General features: G+C 29.9%; 1 protein-coding gene across 1 annotated transcript; it reads left to right on the top strand.

The window, feature by feature from the left end:
- The first annotated feature begins 6,150 nt into the window (after nt 1-6,150).
- On the top strand, nt 6,151-8,016 carry LOC111013081 (CBL-interacting serine/threonine-protein kinase 6). Its single transcript, XM_022287451.2, has one exon. The coding sequence runs from the start codon at nt 6,498-6,500 to the stop codon at nt 7,803-7,805; it is 1,308 nt and encodes a 435-aa protein (XP_022143143.1). The 5' UTR covers nt 6,151-6,497; the 3' UTR covers nt 7,806-8,016.
- Nucleotides 8,017-12,881: the final 4,865 nt, after the last annotated feature.

Below are 12,881 nucleotides of genomic sequence, written 5' to 3' on the forward strand. Positions count from 1 at the left end.
AATATTATTTTTCTTTGTCTTTCACTCATTTCTTTTTTTAATTATTTATTAGGATTAACACATCGACGTGGTGATAATCTCTGGTACGAATAAGATGGATAAAGATAAGGTCAATTTATTAAAATTAAAATACGAGAAGAGAGAGAATTTTACTAATTTTCTAATATATGTTGATTTTTTTTTTTTCATATGAAAAAATTCCTTCTGAAAAGGAATAGGTTAAATTTCTAATTTGTCTCATAATCACTTTTTACTAAAAAATTGGCAATTGTTCAAAGAAGTACTTTTTGGGAAATCTTTTATACCTACTATTCTTTATGATTTTTGGTTTTATTAGTAGTAAACTTCATAGTGTACTAGATATTAAAAAATTTAGAAAATATGTTTCAAAGTTGCCCTGTCAGCAAATCATTATTTATTGTGAGTAATAGGAGAAATTATCGGGAGTGGTTGTTACAAATCACGATATCGTTTAACAATTTGTATCTATTAGTCCAACTAAAAGGTGTAAGTTCGATCCATTTGTATCTAATATATATATTTGGTTAAATTACAATTTTAGTCCTGAAGTTTCACACTTATCTTTTACAAGTCTTTAAACTTTAAAGAGTGTCTAATATGTCTTTGAATATTCAATTTTGGGTGTAATAGGGTTTTCTGTTTTAGTACGATTTATGGAGGTAGAGTTTAGGTTGGCTTGTGTGCAACGAGTTTTTTAACATAAAAAATAAAATTTAATAGATTCTTTTAACTTTTAATTTGTTTTTTTTTATAAACATAAAATTGAAAATTTAGGATTTTATTTGACACCAAATTAATTAATTAATTAATTTTTTTTTTGTGTAGAAAGGTTAAATTTAAACAATGTCGAATAGGCCAGAAGTCTATTATACACAAAATTAGAAGTTTGGGGACTTATTAGACACTTGGTAAAGTTCGAGGGAACTATGGACACAAACTGTGAGACTAAGCTTGTATTTTAATTTATATATTTCATCAAGAAAAAGTTTCAATATGAATACTAACCTTTTTTTTAAACGAGTATGAATACTACTTACGTGCATTACCACTATGTTAGAATCATTAAAGAATGATGTAATGAGTTGAATTACAACAGATACAAAATTACTATCCACTCTGTAGTACTTACTCCCTCTATTCAACACTATAAATTTACATTCATAAATAGTTCTTTAATAATGGAAGCCACTCTTAATAAGATTACCCCGTAGAGTTAAGTTCAACTGAGCTATTTCATAAGTGCAAAGATGTATGATTTTCTTGAAAAACAATTTGCTATTGAAATTTCTATATCAGATAATGTTTTAAGTCTATGTTATTCATTTTTGTTTCTGGTGTTATATTTTATCACATTGTATAGAGTCATTAAGACGGGTTTATGTCCTTGGTATGTGAGTTTGATTATCCTGAATTAATATGGCAATTATATTTTTAGCGATACAAATTCATACTTTTCAAACTCGTAAATTAGAGGACTAATAAATGTTGGGTTGTGCCATTGAAGATGACAAGAAGTCAAGCATTTTGAAGGCAATATCCCAAACCAAATGCATAGCCCTTAGTAAATGAAAATGTCAATGAAGGTGTCTCTCTAATATCTCTATTTGTGGTTGCAAAATGGCTGCTGGACTCTTCTTCTCTTTGCTTGGATAAGTAACGTAAGTGGGTTGGTTTAGTTGGATTTTTTTTTTTTTAGATTTTTAAAAATAAAAGCAAATATTGATGTCTCGAAATGTTAAATGAGCTCACTCAAACAGACAAAAACGACTACTAAACCAATCAAAAATATTAAATTATACTCCTCAAAGTCAATAAAATCTTGATGACAAACCTATTCTTATCCTTATAATACGGTCCTCATTTACAAATTTGTTTTCATCAATTTTATAGATTTTCTCTTTGGGTTGCGTCAATGGTCCTACCATACCTAAATTTTTAGGGTTAAATTTTATCCTAGTCCTTCAATTTTTAACATTTTTCTACTTTTTTACTTCGTCATTTTTTTAATATATTTTTCAAAATTATGTTTGTTTCCTACGATTATTTAGAAACATAGATAACAAAAACTAAGGTTCCAATAACGATTTTCATTTTAAAATTATGTTTGTTTTTTCGTAATTTATTTGTTATATTTTATCAACATGAGTTTAATCATCCATAATTAATCCTTATCTCTAACTAAATTTACAATCTCCAACTCCATTTGTTGTATTGAAAAAACATAATTTGAAAAGAAAAAACAAAAAAAATATACTAGGTACGAAAGGGTGATTATTTAAACAAAGTTGAAGGATTAAAATTAAGCAATTCGAAACTGCGAGAAAACGGAATTTTTATTTATTTGTTTTTTGTTTTTGAAATTATATTTGTAATTGATGTTTTCTAATTAAAAAGAAAAAAAAAGTGATGAGTGGACATAAACTTTTGTCGCATAGTGGCCGCCGGGGGACGGTGGGTCCAGTGACGGAAGAGCCGTTCCTTAAATTTGACTAAACGTTAACTTTGGCTCCGCCGCCGCTTCTTCAAACGTTCACCCGCTGACGGGTGGCGGCCATCTCCGTCATCTTTGGACTTCCCTTCAATTTTTCCATATGCTTTATTTGCATCATATTTTATATTATTTTGACTTTCAATTGTTTTTTAATACAACGTGTATAGTTATAAATTCATATTCATGATTTTTCAGTCGAAAATAGATGTCATAATCAATTAAGATAAATTCTGATTGATTGAGTTTTTTTATCCTACTTAAAATGTGATTTGAGATTTTTTTAAAAATTATTAGAAAGTAGGTTATAATGAGATAATACGCTAACCCAACTTTAGTCAATGAGTTAAAACATTTATTTCAATTAAGCGAACTGAATCGCTACCTTACATGTTGTATTAAAAAAGAGAATGTTTTTTTATGTATGTGGAGAGAGAAATCAAACTCACGACCTCATAATTGAAAATATATGTCAATTATCAGTTATGCTTCCTTCTGGAAAAAAAGAATGTTTATAGCAAACAAATATAATATTTAATAATTTATTTTGCCTCTTTAGATCATAAATTTTTTTATTATTTTTAATTTTGGTTCATTTCAGTTCATGTCCTTCCTAAAGGTTAGGTTTTAGTTCACGACTATTTTGATGTTTTATTCAACAAATAGAAATCAAAATAATATTAAAATTAGGTGAATTAAAATGAAGAAAATTCGAAAGTATTTGTAATTTAATATTTTTAGGGGTTAAAGAGAGAAGCTTTGATAGTATCACCCACTCATATGATTATATTTGAATGATGATGATGATCGGTCATGAAATTATTTCCCATTTTTTTTGCATGCCACGTGACAGTCCAGCGTGGGGTGGGACCACAAATTTGGGCAGTTGCAGATGCATGCGGGCCCCACACAAAAAAACTGTTTTCCCTATGAATCTACGAAGAAGAACATAAATTCTCGACAGCGCACACGAAATTTCGTGAGTTTACAACTTTACCCTCCCCCGACCTCCGCCTCACACCACTAACGGGATACGGGATTCAAATAATTTAAAAAATTGACACCCACTCTTGTGGGTCCCACCCCTTATTGACCAACCAATCAAATCAGAATCCGTCTTCCTTCTTCCTGGGGCATAACTGTAATTGCACATCCTGGTTCTGGGCGGTTTCCTTACCGACTTTGAACCCGTTTTACGAGGAAATCAAATGAAATAGACGACGTCGTTTTGGGGAGATTTTTTTTTATTATTTATTATTTTTTCGTTTTTGCTTTTCTAATGGAATATTGATAAGGAGAACACATGGTTAAAGATTTGATATTTATCTTAATTCTAAAGTTTGCTATTAAAAAAAGGGAAAAAAAAATCTCAAAGTTATTTCTTCTCTTTTGGCAAAATAAAAATCTAGAGGTGTTGTTTTGTATTTATATTTTTATTTCATTTCTTACCGAGAGTTTTCTAATTTTTATTAAATATAAGAAGACATATCATTAAATTATATCATAATAATATATTGAAAATACTACACAATTCTTCTATTTATTGATGACTTTAATTATATATTTTTCACCTTTTATTTTTATTTTTCAAATTATACATGTATGTTTTGGAGAAGTTTTTGTGTACTCAAAATCACTTTTATCATTTTCAAAAGCCATTCTTATATAAACATAACACATTACTATTAAATATAAGTAATTTTGACAATATCGCTTTCAAATGACATTAATATTTGATAAGTGATCGTAAAAAATGACAAAAGTAATTTTAGTTCTGAAAAATCACTCTGCTATATTTATTTTCTTGAAATAGATAGATTAAAGTGGTGTAATCTTTCATCTTTGCTTTTGTCGACAAAGAATATAGGCACCTTTTTTCTTTTTAAACTTTTGTCATATATATATTCTTTTTTTTTTTCAATCCATCATAAACTCATACTCAATAATGCTTTAAAATTAGACATTTTTAAATACACTCTTTCATGAGTTAAAAGTTTATTGAACCATAAATATCAACCTAATGCCTAAATTTAAAATTCTAATCGATCCAAACCGAAAAAAATCCATTTGTCAAAGTATTATTATAAGTTAATTAATACCAAAAATACTTTTTTTTTTGTCTTTTGAGATAGAATAAAACGTACCGAACCTATATCATTGATATACGAAACGTACTCGACCTATATCATTGATATACGAAACAACATCTCCCTACATCGAAGCCAAAGACTGTATAAAAAAAGAAAAAAAAGGAAATGAAATTTCATATTCAACTTGATTTCCATTGTCTACAACTGAAAAAGAAAATACCCAATTTGAATGGGAGATGGTTATGTCTCACTAGTCTTCTAGCAACGTTTCAAAATATTTGATTACAATTTTGTTATGTATTGGTATTTGGTATTCTACTTAATTCCAAACTTCTCTTAAGTTTTAAAAATATATTTTCTTAATTTTTTTTTTTTTACATTCAGCTGCAATTTTAAGTGTTCAACAAGAGGACTAGGAGTATGACTCGAACCTATGACATTTTAGTCGAGAAAGTATGTCTTAACTATGTCCATAGTAAATTAAATACCATTTTAGTCCCTAGATTTTCTGCTTCTTCTTTGTACTTTTTGTTTAGTTTCTATACTTTCAAAACATTTATTTTAGTCTTGTATATTGAAGGTGATTTATCAAGTGTCACATGTCAATGTAAGTCAGAAAGTTCTAAATCACCACAATAACTTTCAACATTAAAGCATTAGTCTCTGAAGAAGAATAGCAACTCGACCACCTCTCTTGGCTAGCTAACGTATGAATTGATGGTCATATGTGTCTTTAAAAAGGCCGAGTTGCTATTCTTTGTAAAGTACGAGCCATTGATCAATGTAGCGTGCTTCGTTGCTCTTTATCGTTTTTTTACCAACATGTTGTGATTTATGTAGCAGCTATAACTGAGCTGCTTTGCCCGTCGAAAGCCGATAAATAGGAAGTTTCACCTCACTTATGAGTTCTACAAGACTACTATTTCTCTCTAACAATAGATCAGACTTAGACTAATTTGAGCGTCAAAGCCTTTTCTCTCTTTATGCATGTTTTAAATGTTCGTCGACCACTCGAGCTATCCACAGTTGATCATTTTTCTAATCAATCACCGTACTTCCAAAATTTGTGTGTTTTAGTACTTGTACTTTGTGAGAACAAATTTACATTTTGATACTTTGAAAAGATGACAAATGTGGCTTCTATTTGTAAATCTCAATATTAATCAAAATTTTTTAATATAAATTTATGATTATATTTCAAAAAATTTAAAGTAAACTGCGAAATTTATAATGGAAAGAAATTAGATAAAAATGAACTCATAAAAAATCACAAAAATTAAAAAATACAGAGATAAAAAGAATGTTATCGAAAGCATAAGGACTACAATTTAAAAATGAATTATATATTATAAAAAAAAAAACTGAAAACGAATTAAGTACGAGTTATTATGATAATTTTATTATTCTTTAATGAAAGTAAAATCGTTATTAATACAATGCTAATAATTCAATTATTTGGAGCAGAAAAAACAGAGAAATAACGTCATCCGAGAATTGGGTGAAGGCATAAAGGTAATTTCGTTCCGAAAGTCCATTATATAAGTTTTAAGGCCATTTAATTCCGAAGAGAACAGAAGAAAAAGGAAAACAAAAACCAGAAGAAAGAGAGAGAGAAAAATCTGCAAATCGCCGATTGGAAATTGTAGGGTTTCAGAAACTCTGCAGGGAATGCGGAGAGATGAGAGTGGTATCGTTGATTCAGTCTGAGTTGATCGGAAGATCCAAAACCTTCATCGTCGGCGGCAGAAATTGCCACCGGAAACACGTCGAAGACGGGTGAAGTCATCGACCTCCTCTCGCCTTCTTCTCCCCCTTTTCCTCTTTAATCTTCACTTGCTCTCTCTCTACCAAAAATCAAACACATCTCGATTCAATCGAGTTCGGATTCGGCGGCAAACATGGCGGATAAAGGCAGAGACAGCGGCAACTCCAGTTTGCTCGACGGCAAGTACGAATTAGGCCGGCTTCTAGGGCACGGAACTTTCGCTAAGGTCTACCATGCTCGGAATCTGCGGACGGGAAAGAGCGTGGCGATGAAGGTGGTCGGGAAGGAGAAGATTATCAAAGTCGGCATGACGGAGCAGATCAAGAGAGAAATCTCTGTTATGAAAATGGTGAAGCATCCGAATATTGTGGAGCTCCACGAGGTGATGGCGAGTAAATCGAAGATCTACTTCGCCATGGAGCTTGTCAGAGGCGGTGAGCTGTTCTCCAAAATTGCTAAAGGTCGATTGCGAGAGGATGTGGCTAGGGTTTACTTTCAGCAATTGATCTCTGCAATCGATTTCTGCCATAGCCGCGGAGTTTACCACCGGGACCTGAAACCAGAGAATCTCCTCCTCGACGAAGACGGTAACCTTAAGGTTACCGATTTCGGCCTCACGGCGTTCGCAGAGCACTTGAAGCAAGACGGATTGCTGCACACGACGTGCGGAACTCCGGCGTACGTCGCGCCGGAGGTCATCGGAAAACAGGGCTATGACGGCGCGAAGGCCGATCTGTGGTCTTGTGGAGTCATCCTCTATGTTCTACTCGCCGGATACCTTCCGTTTCAGGACGACAACATGGTGGCGATGTACCGGAAAATTTACAGAGGCGACTTCAAGTGCCCGCCGTGGTTCTCCCCCGAGGCCCGCCGGCTGATCACGAAGCTCCTCGACCCGAACCCGGTGACGCGAATCGGAATCGCGAAGATTATGGCGTCGTCGTGGTTCAAGAAATCGGTACCGAAGACTGTGATTACGAAGGAGGAGCAAGAACAAAATCAAATGGAGGAGAACTTCACGAAATCGAAGCAACCGGCGGAGACATTAAACGCGTTCCACATAATTTCTCTATCGGAAGGGTTCGATCTGTCGCCGCTGTTCGAGGAGAAGAAGAGGGAGGAGAAAGAGGAGTTGAGATTCGCGACGTCGTCTCCGGCGAGCAGCGTGATATCGAAACTGGAGGAGGTGGCGAAGGCGGTGAAATTCGACGTGAAGAAGAGCGAGTGCAGGGTCCGGTTGCAGGGGCAAGAGAAGGGGCGGAAGGGGAAATTGGCAATTGCGGCGGATATATTCGCCGTAACGCCGTCGTTTCTGATGGTGGAGGTGAAGAAGGACAACGGCGACACGTTGGAGTATAAGCAGTTCTGCAGCAAGGAGCTCCGGCCGGCGCTGAAGGACATCGTGTGGACTTCTCCGACGGGGAACTCAACGGCAGGTTGAGGAAGATGAATGATTAATCGGATTCCGCCATTAGAGATGGAATAGGGAGATTGTGATTTCAAGTTAGAAGAGAGGTTTGGGTTTTGAATGTTTTTTTCTTAATCAGATGATTATGGGTATGATCGTCCTCTGAAATCGATCTCTTTGTAGTTTGTTAATTTTTAGGTTTGTTGATTATGATGAATCGATGGTCCATTTCCGATTTGTGCAATTTGATGTTGGGAATTGTGCTATGATTTCTTCTGGACATTAACTTGGCCACAGCCACGCACCAAATAGAGAGGGAGAGAAAAAAAAAAAAAAAAAGGAAAAGAGAAAAAAGGTCATTTCTATTTATCTATAGTTGCCGTGTTGGGTGGGGATTAAGTCTTAACAAACAACCCTTTACATAGCTTTGATTTATCTTTTTTATTTTTTGTTAATTTTATTTTCTTTACAGCTCGACATAAAGGTGCAAAAATGTGTGTTAAATTTTGTAAATAGATAACAAATGGTTAACTTTTAAAAAAAAGCAGGGATTAAAAGAATTAAAATTGGAAGTTTTTCCTTGTATGTGTCAAGTGCTCAACTTAGGGTAATAATGAGTTTTTATGGGTGGGAGAAACCGATGAAGGAGAATAAATGTTATTAATAATAATTCCTTCAAAATATTAAAAATATGAGAAATAAATGGATATATTATATAAATTAATTGAAGTATAGTTTATATATAAATGTAATATATAAATATAATTAATTGTATAGAGTTATTTATTTAGTGAATGAGTACATTAATTCATTTAAATTAGAAAATTAAAAATATGTAAAAAAAGAAAGTATAGGAAGAAAAGAAAAGAATAAGAATGTAAAAAAAAATTATATTACAATATAATAGATCATGTTATTCCTTTTTTTTTGTGAATTTTCTTAGTTTAATAATGAAATTAAATTTAGAAACTAATATAGTTTCTTTTATAAATTTTATAAATAGGTAAAACTTTAGAAGCTGAAATAATATTTTAATCGTTAAGGCCCCGTTTACCTACTCTCAATCGTAGTGGAAATCAATAATAATGAAAATCAATTGTAATTATTATAAAATTAAAATAACTAAAAGGTATTATTCTTTTTGTCACCATCTTTAAAATTTTTTTTTGACAAATTTTATTTTTTAAATTTAATTTCACGGCTGGTTTGTTATATGCAACGCTAGTAAAAATGATTTATTTTAAACTTATCGTACAAATTCTAAAATGATTATACTTTTAAAAATTTAAGGAGTAAAATAAAATGATTATATTTTTTTAAAATTTAAGGATTAAAATAAAATAAGCTATATGAAAGTTTGTTCAAAACTTCTAAAATTTCTTTACTTGTTAGATGAAATTAAAAAAAAAAAAAAAGGAGGAGGAGGAATAAAAAAAGATGAACTATACAGCAATAGCCAAAATAATGTACATTTTGCCTGGCCTAAAACAAAGACAGATCATTTGAATTTATTAGTGGTCCAAAACTCTCTCAAACAAGCAAATGATTCTTCAAGAAATTGCTATGACAAAAAAATAATGTAACATGTGTGATAGGTAGTAAATAGTTCCAAAAAAAAAAAAAGAATTTTTTGAATACGATATGGAAAGGTGGGGATTCAAACTCAGGATTTTTTACTTCAAGATATGTGCTTTGATTAGTTGAGCTATGCTCATGATGACAAAAAAAAAGAAGAATTCGTAATAGATAAATTAATTCTAAACGTTGAAAACGTGAAATCATAGTTTTTTTTTCTAAACTATGAGTGACACAAATAAATAGATAATTTTGAAACTAGTTGGCACGGCCATATAACTGCGTCCATCTTAAAATATATAAGGGAAAAAATACAAAGTCGTAAACATCTATCTCAAAACAAAATTAATTGAGTAGATGATATTTTTTGCCTTAATTATTAGACATTCTACCTTATTCTCTAAATTTTGCATAAAAATCCATTAATTTTATTCTTGTTACCAATTTTTATTAGCCACACAAATTAAACAGAAATAATATTTGATTTCAAAATCCAACTCGACCCATTATATATGCTTCAAAAATATTGATCTACTCGTTAGGTCAATAATAAATAAAAAATTACATGCCTTCTGTAGCGTTTCATTAAACAACCGACGATGAAAAACTAACGGTAACAATTGAAATGATCTTTTAAAAGTTGAAAGATCAGAATGAAATTAATTATTTTTTTAAGTTCACAATATATATTAATGAAAAAAAGGAATCCAATGTTGATAATTAAATAGAGGAGAGGATATGGGCATATGGTTGTTTAAATTTGGCCATAAGATTGCTATCTCTTACTGCACATTGTACCTATTATTGTCCTCTTTGGGACGATCATCAAACACCTTGTGTTTTTCTCAAAAAAAAAAAAAAAAAAATCATTTTTTTAACAAGTTTTGAAGTAGTTGTCCCAAATTAATGCAAAAAATTTACCCATCTTTCTATTTTGTTCTCAAAATTTTACATATCCTAAACGGCGATAGAAGACTTAAGAATATAAGAGAAAAATGAATAACCAATAATGTCTGAAGCTTAAATTAAAATTACATCTACCCTTTTGATAAGGTTAAAGTTCAAATTTTTTTACTCTCGTACGTTCTAAAAAGAGTATCATTTAATCCAAACGAACATAACTTAGCAGTAATTGATATATATTTCCAATCAAAATGTTAAGTTCGATCCCGTACCTTTACATGTTGTACTAAAAAAAGAGCACCATTTAATGTTACTTAAATTAACGGATATTTAGTCCTTGAACTTTCATATATATTTTATTTCGTGACTGAAGAATAAAATATGAGAAAATATCTTATAATATATAGAAATTTTCATGTATTTTGTTTATGTTTCAATGAGATAGAAATGGGTTTAATATTTTTGTGTTTTAATAAAATTTCTTTAATATTTAATTTCTAATGTAATACATTAAGAAAAAAAAGTGAATTTTGCAGTCAATCTGATTTGGAAGAGAGTAGTAGTACTAAATTATAAGAAATTTATTATCGACAAAAAAAAAATGAGAGGGTTGAATTTCTACTCTATGTATCATTGTTGAGCTTAAAAAAAATCATAACACAAGAAATATAAAATAAATTAATTCATTGTCATGTGTCACCTCAAAACTAAAAGTAATAATAATTAATGAACTTTCGTACAATACAGTAACAAAAAGCTAATAAGAGGGACCGAAATTGAGATTTTTCAAAACCTCAAAAAGAAAAAGTATAAAATTAAAAGACTCAAATATATAATTAAAGCATCTCTAAACTTTATTATAAAAATGGTCATGATCATCAACCCTAGACAAATTAAATTTGATTTGATGTACAAAAGAACGATTGTTATTCCATTCCTATTAAATAATGTTCTCTCTAAAATTAAATTTCAATAATTCAAATCATGTTATATATCTTGTCAATCATTTTTATGTATTCAATTATTTCACCAACTTTTTTTCTTATATATATTCTTTTCTTTGCTTTCTTTTACATCCAAAAAAAAAAATATATATATATATTGAACTTTGAAACAACATGTGGGATTGATTCAATGAGATTGATAAATAGGTAGAACATGAATAAAAGTTGAAGATGTTCCAACAAGATTATTATCGACTAACTATATATATATATATATATATTTTATTAAGTAAAACTATATTGGTAAGTTTCTCAAAATAAGCCATTTTACATTTAGTATGCTTTCAAAAAAGAGTATATAAAATTATTTATTTTAAATCATGGATTTGTGAATAATGATTTTAATGTGACCGGATTTGAAAACATTATCATTATGTACTGATATAGGTATATATATTTTTTATTATTGATGAAATTATTAAAAAAAAATCTCTTATTTTTAGTACACATGTGGGATGAGATCGAATTTACAACTTTTTGATTGGAGATATATGCCTCGTTTTAATTTTCAAGAACAAGCATGGTTAATATCCAAATTAATTGAGTTCGTACATTAATATAGATATTTTTTTGATTAACTTTTTTTGGTATTCATTGATAATAATGGTAGTTTATTCATACCTCTATAATTTTATTCTTTAATTTAAAAAACATTATATTTTCGAAGGTTAGGTTATATATTTATCTTTCTTTTTTTCCTTCAAAGGTAACATTAGAAGACAAAAGAGAATTGCATATCAACTCAATTATTCAAGCCGGAAAACGTTGTCAACCTAAATTATTTTTATCCACGTATTATTTAAATGAGTTAAATTTTATTTCTGACAGGAACATGGTTCAATTGATTAAAACACTTTAGGAGAATTCAATAATTAATCACAACTATATTTAAATTAAAATTAATTATAAAAAAGGGCCTATAATCCTATCCAACTCAACGCAGATTTTGATTCATTGTTTATGCAACTTATTTTACTAATAATTATTGGGTTAATAATCATAATAAATTACAAATAAAACTTTACATTTTCCAAATTATTCCAAATTTATATACTAAAAATCCCAATATGAGATGTTCAAAAGAGACAAAAATGAAGTGCTGCATAATTATTCATGCTCTTGTATTCTTATGGGGGAGGTGTTTTAATGATCCTAAGTTGCAAAAAGTTTACACTTAATTAGCATTAACAATTCAATAAATAAACCATAAATTTGCAATTAATTGGAAAAAAAAATAATAAATAATACCTTTCACAATGATTGAATTAGCTTTAACCCATTACCAAGAGACACTTTGTGTACCATGTTCAACTTTAAATTATTATTTTTGGAATTTTTCTTGAAAAAAAAAGAAAAAAGAAAAGGACACGTGGAAACTACACCCAAAGTTTACAAAAATCAATCATTAAAATAAAGAAAGAAAATCAATTCGATATAATTGTTATGTGGGCCATTGTTTAATTACGTTTTTTTTAGACTTAAACTCTATACTCAATGGCGAGAGAGTTGAAGATTGAAGGTAAGGCAAGAAAACAAAAAATAATGTAGTTTTAAAAATAAATTACAAAAATAAAATTAGTTTAAAAATAACTACAAAATAAATGTAATTTAAATAAATAAAATCAAA

This window comes from Momordica charantia (assembly GCF_013281855.1).
Source record: "Momordica charantia cultivar OHB3-1 chromosome 8 unlocalized genomic scaffold, Mcharantia_2.0 BLBB01000008.1, whole genome shotgun sequence".
Taxonomy (NCBI): Eukaryota; Viridiplantae; Streptophyta; class Magnoliopsida; order Cucurbitales; family Cucurbitaceae; genus Momordica; species Momordica charantia.

Coding starts and splice junctions, on each gene's coding strand:
- LOC111013081 (XM_022287451.2), top strand. CDS start 6,498: ATGGCGGATAAAGGCAGAGACAGCGGCAACTCCAGTTTGCTCGACGGC.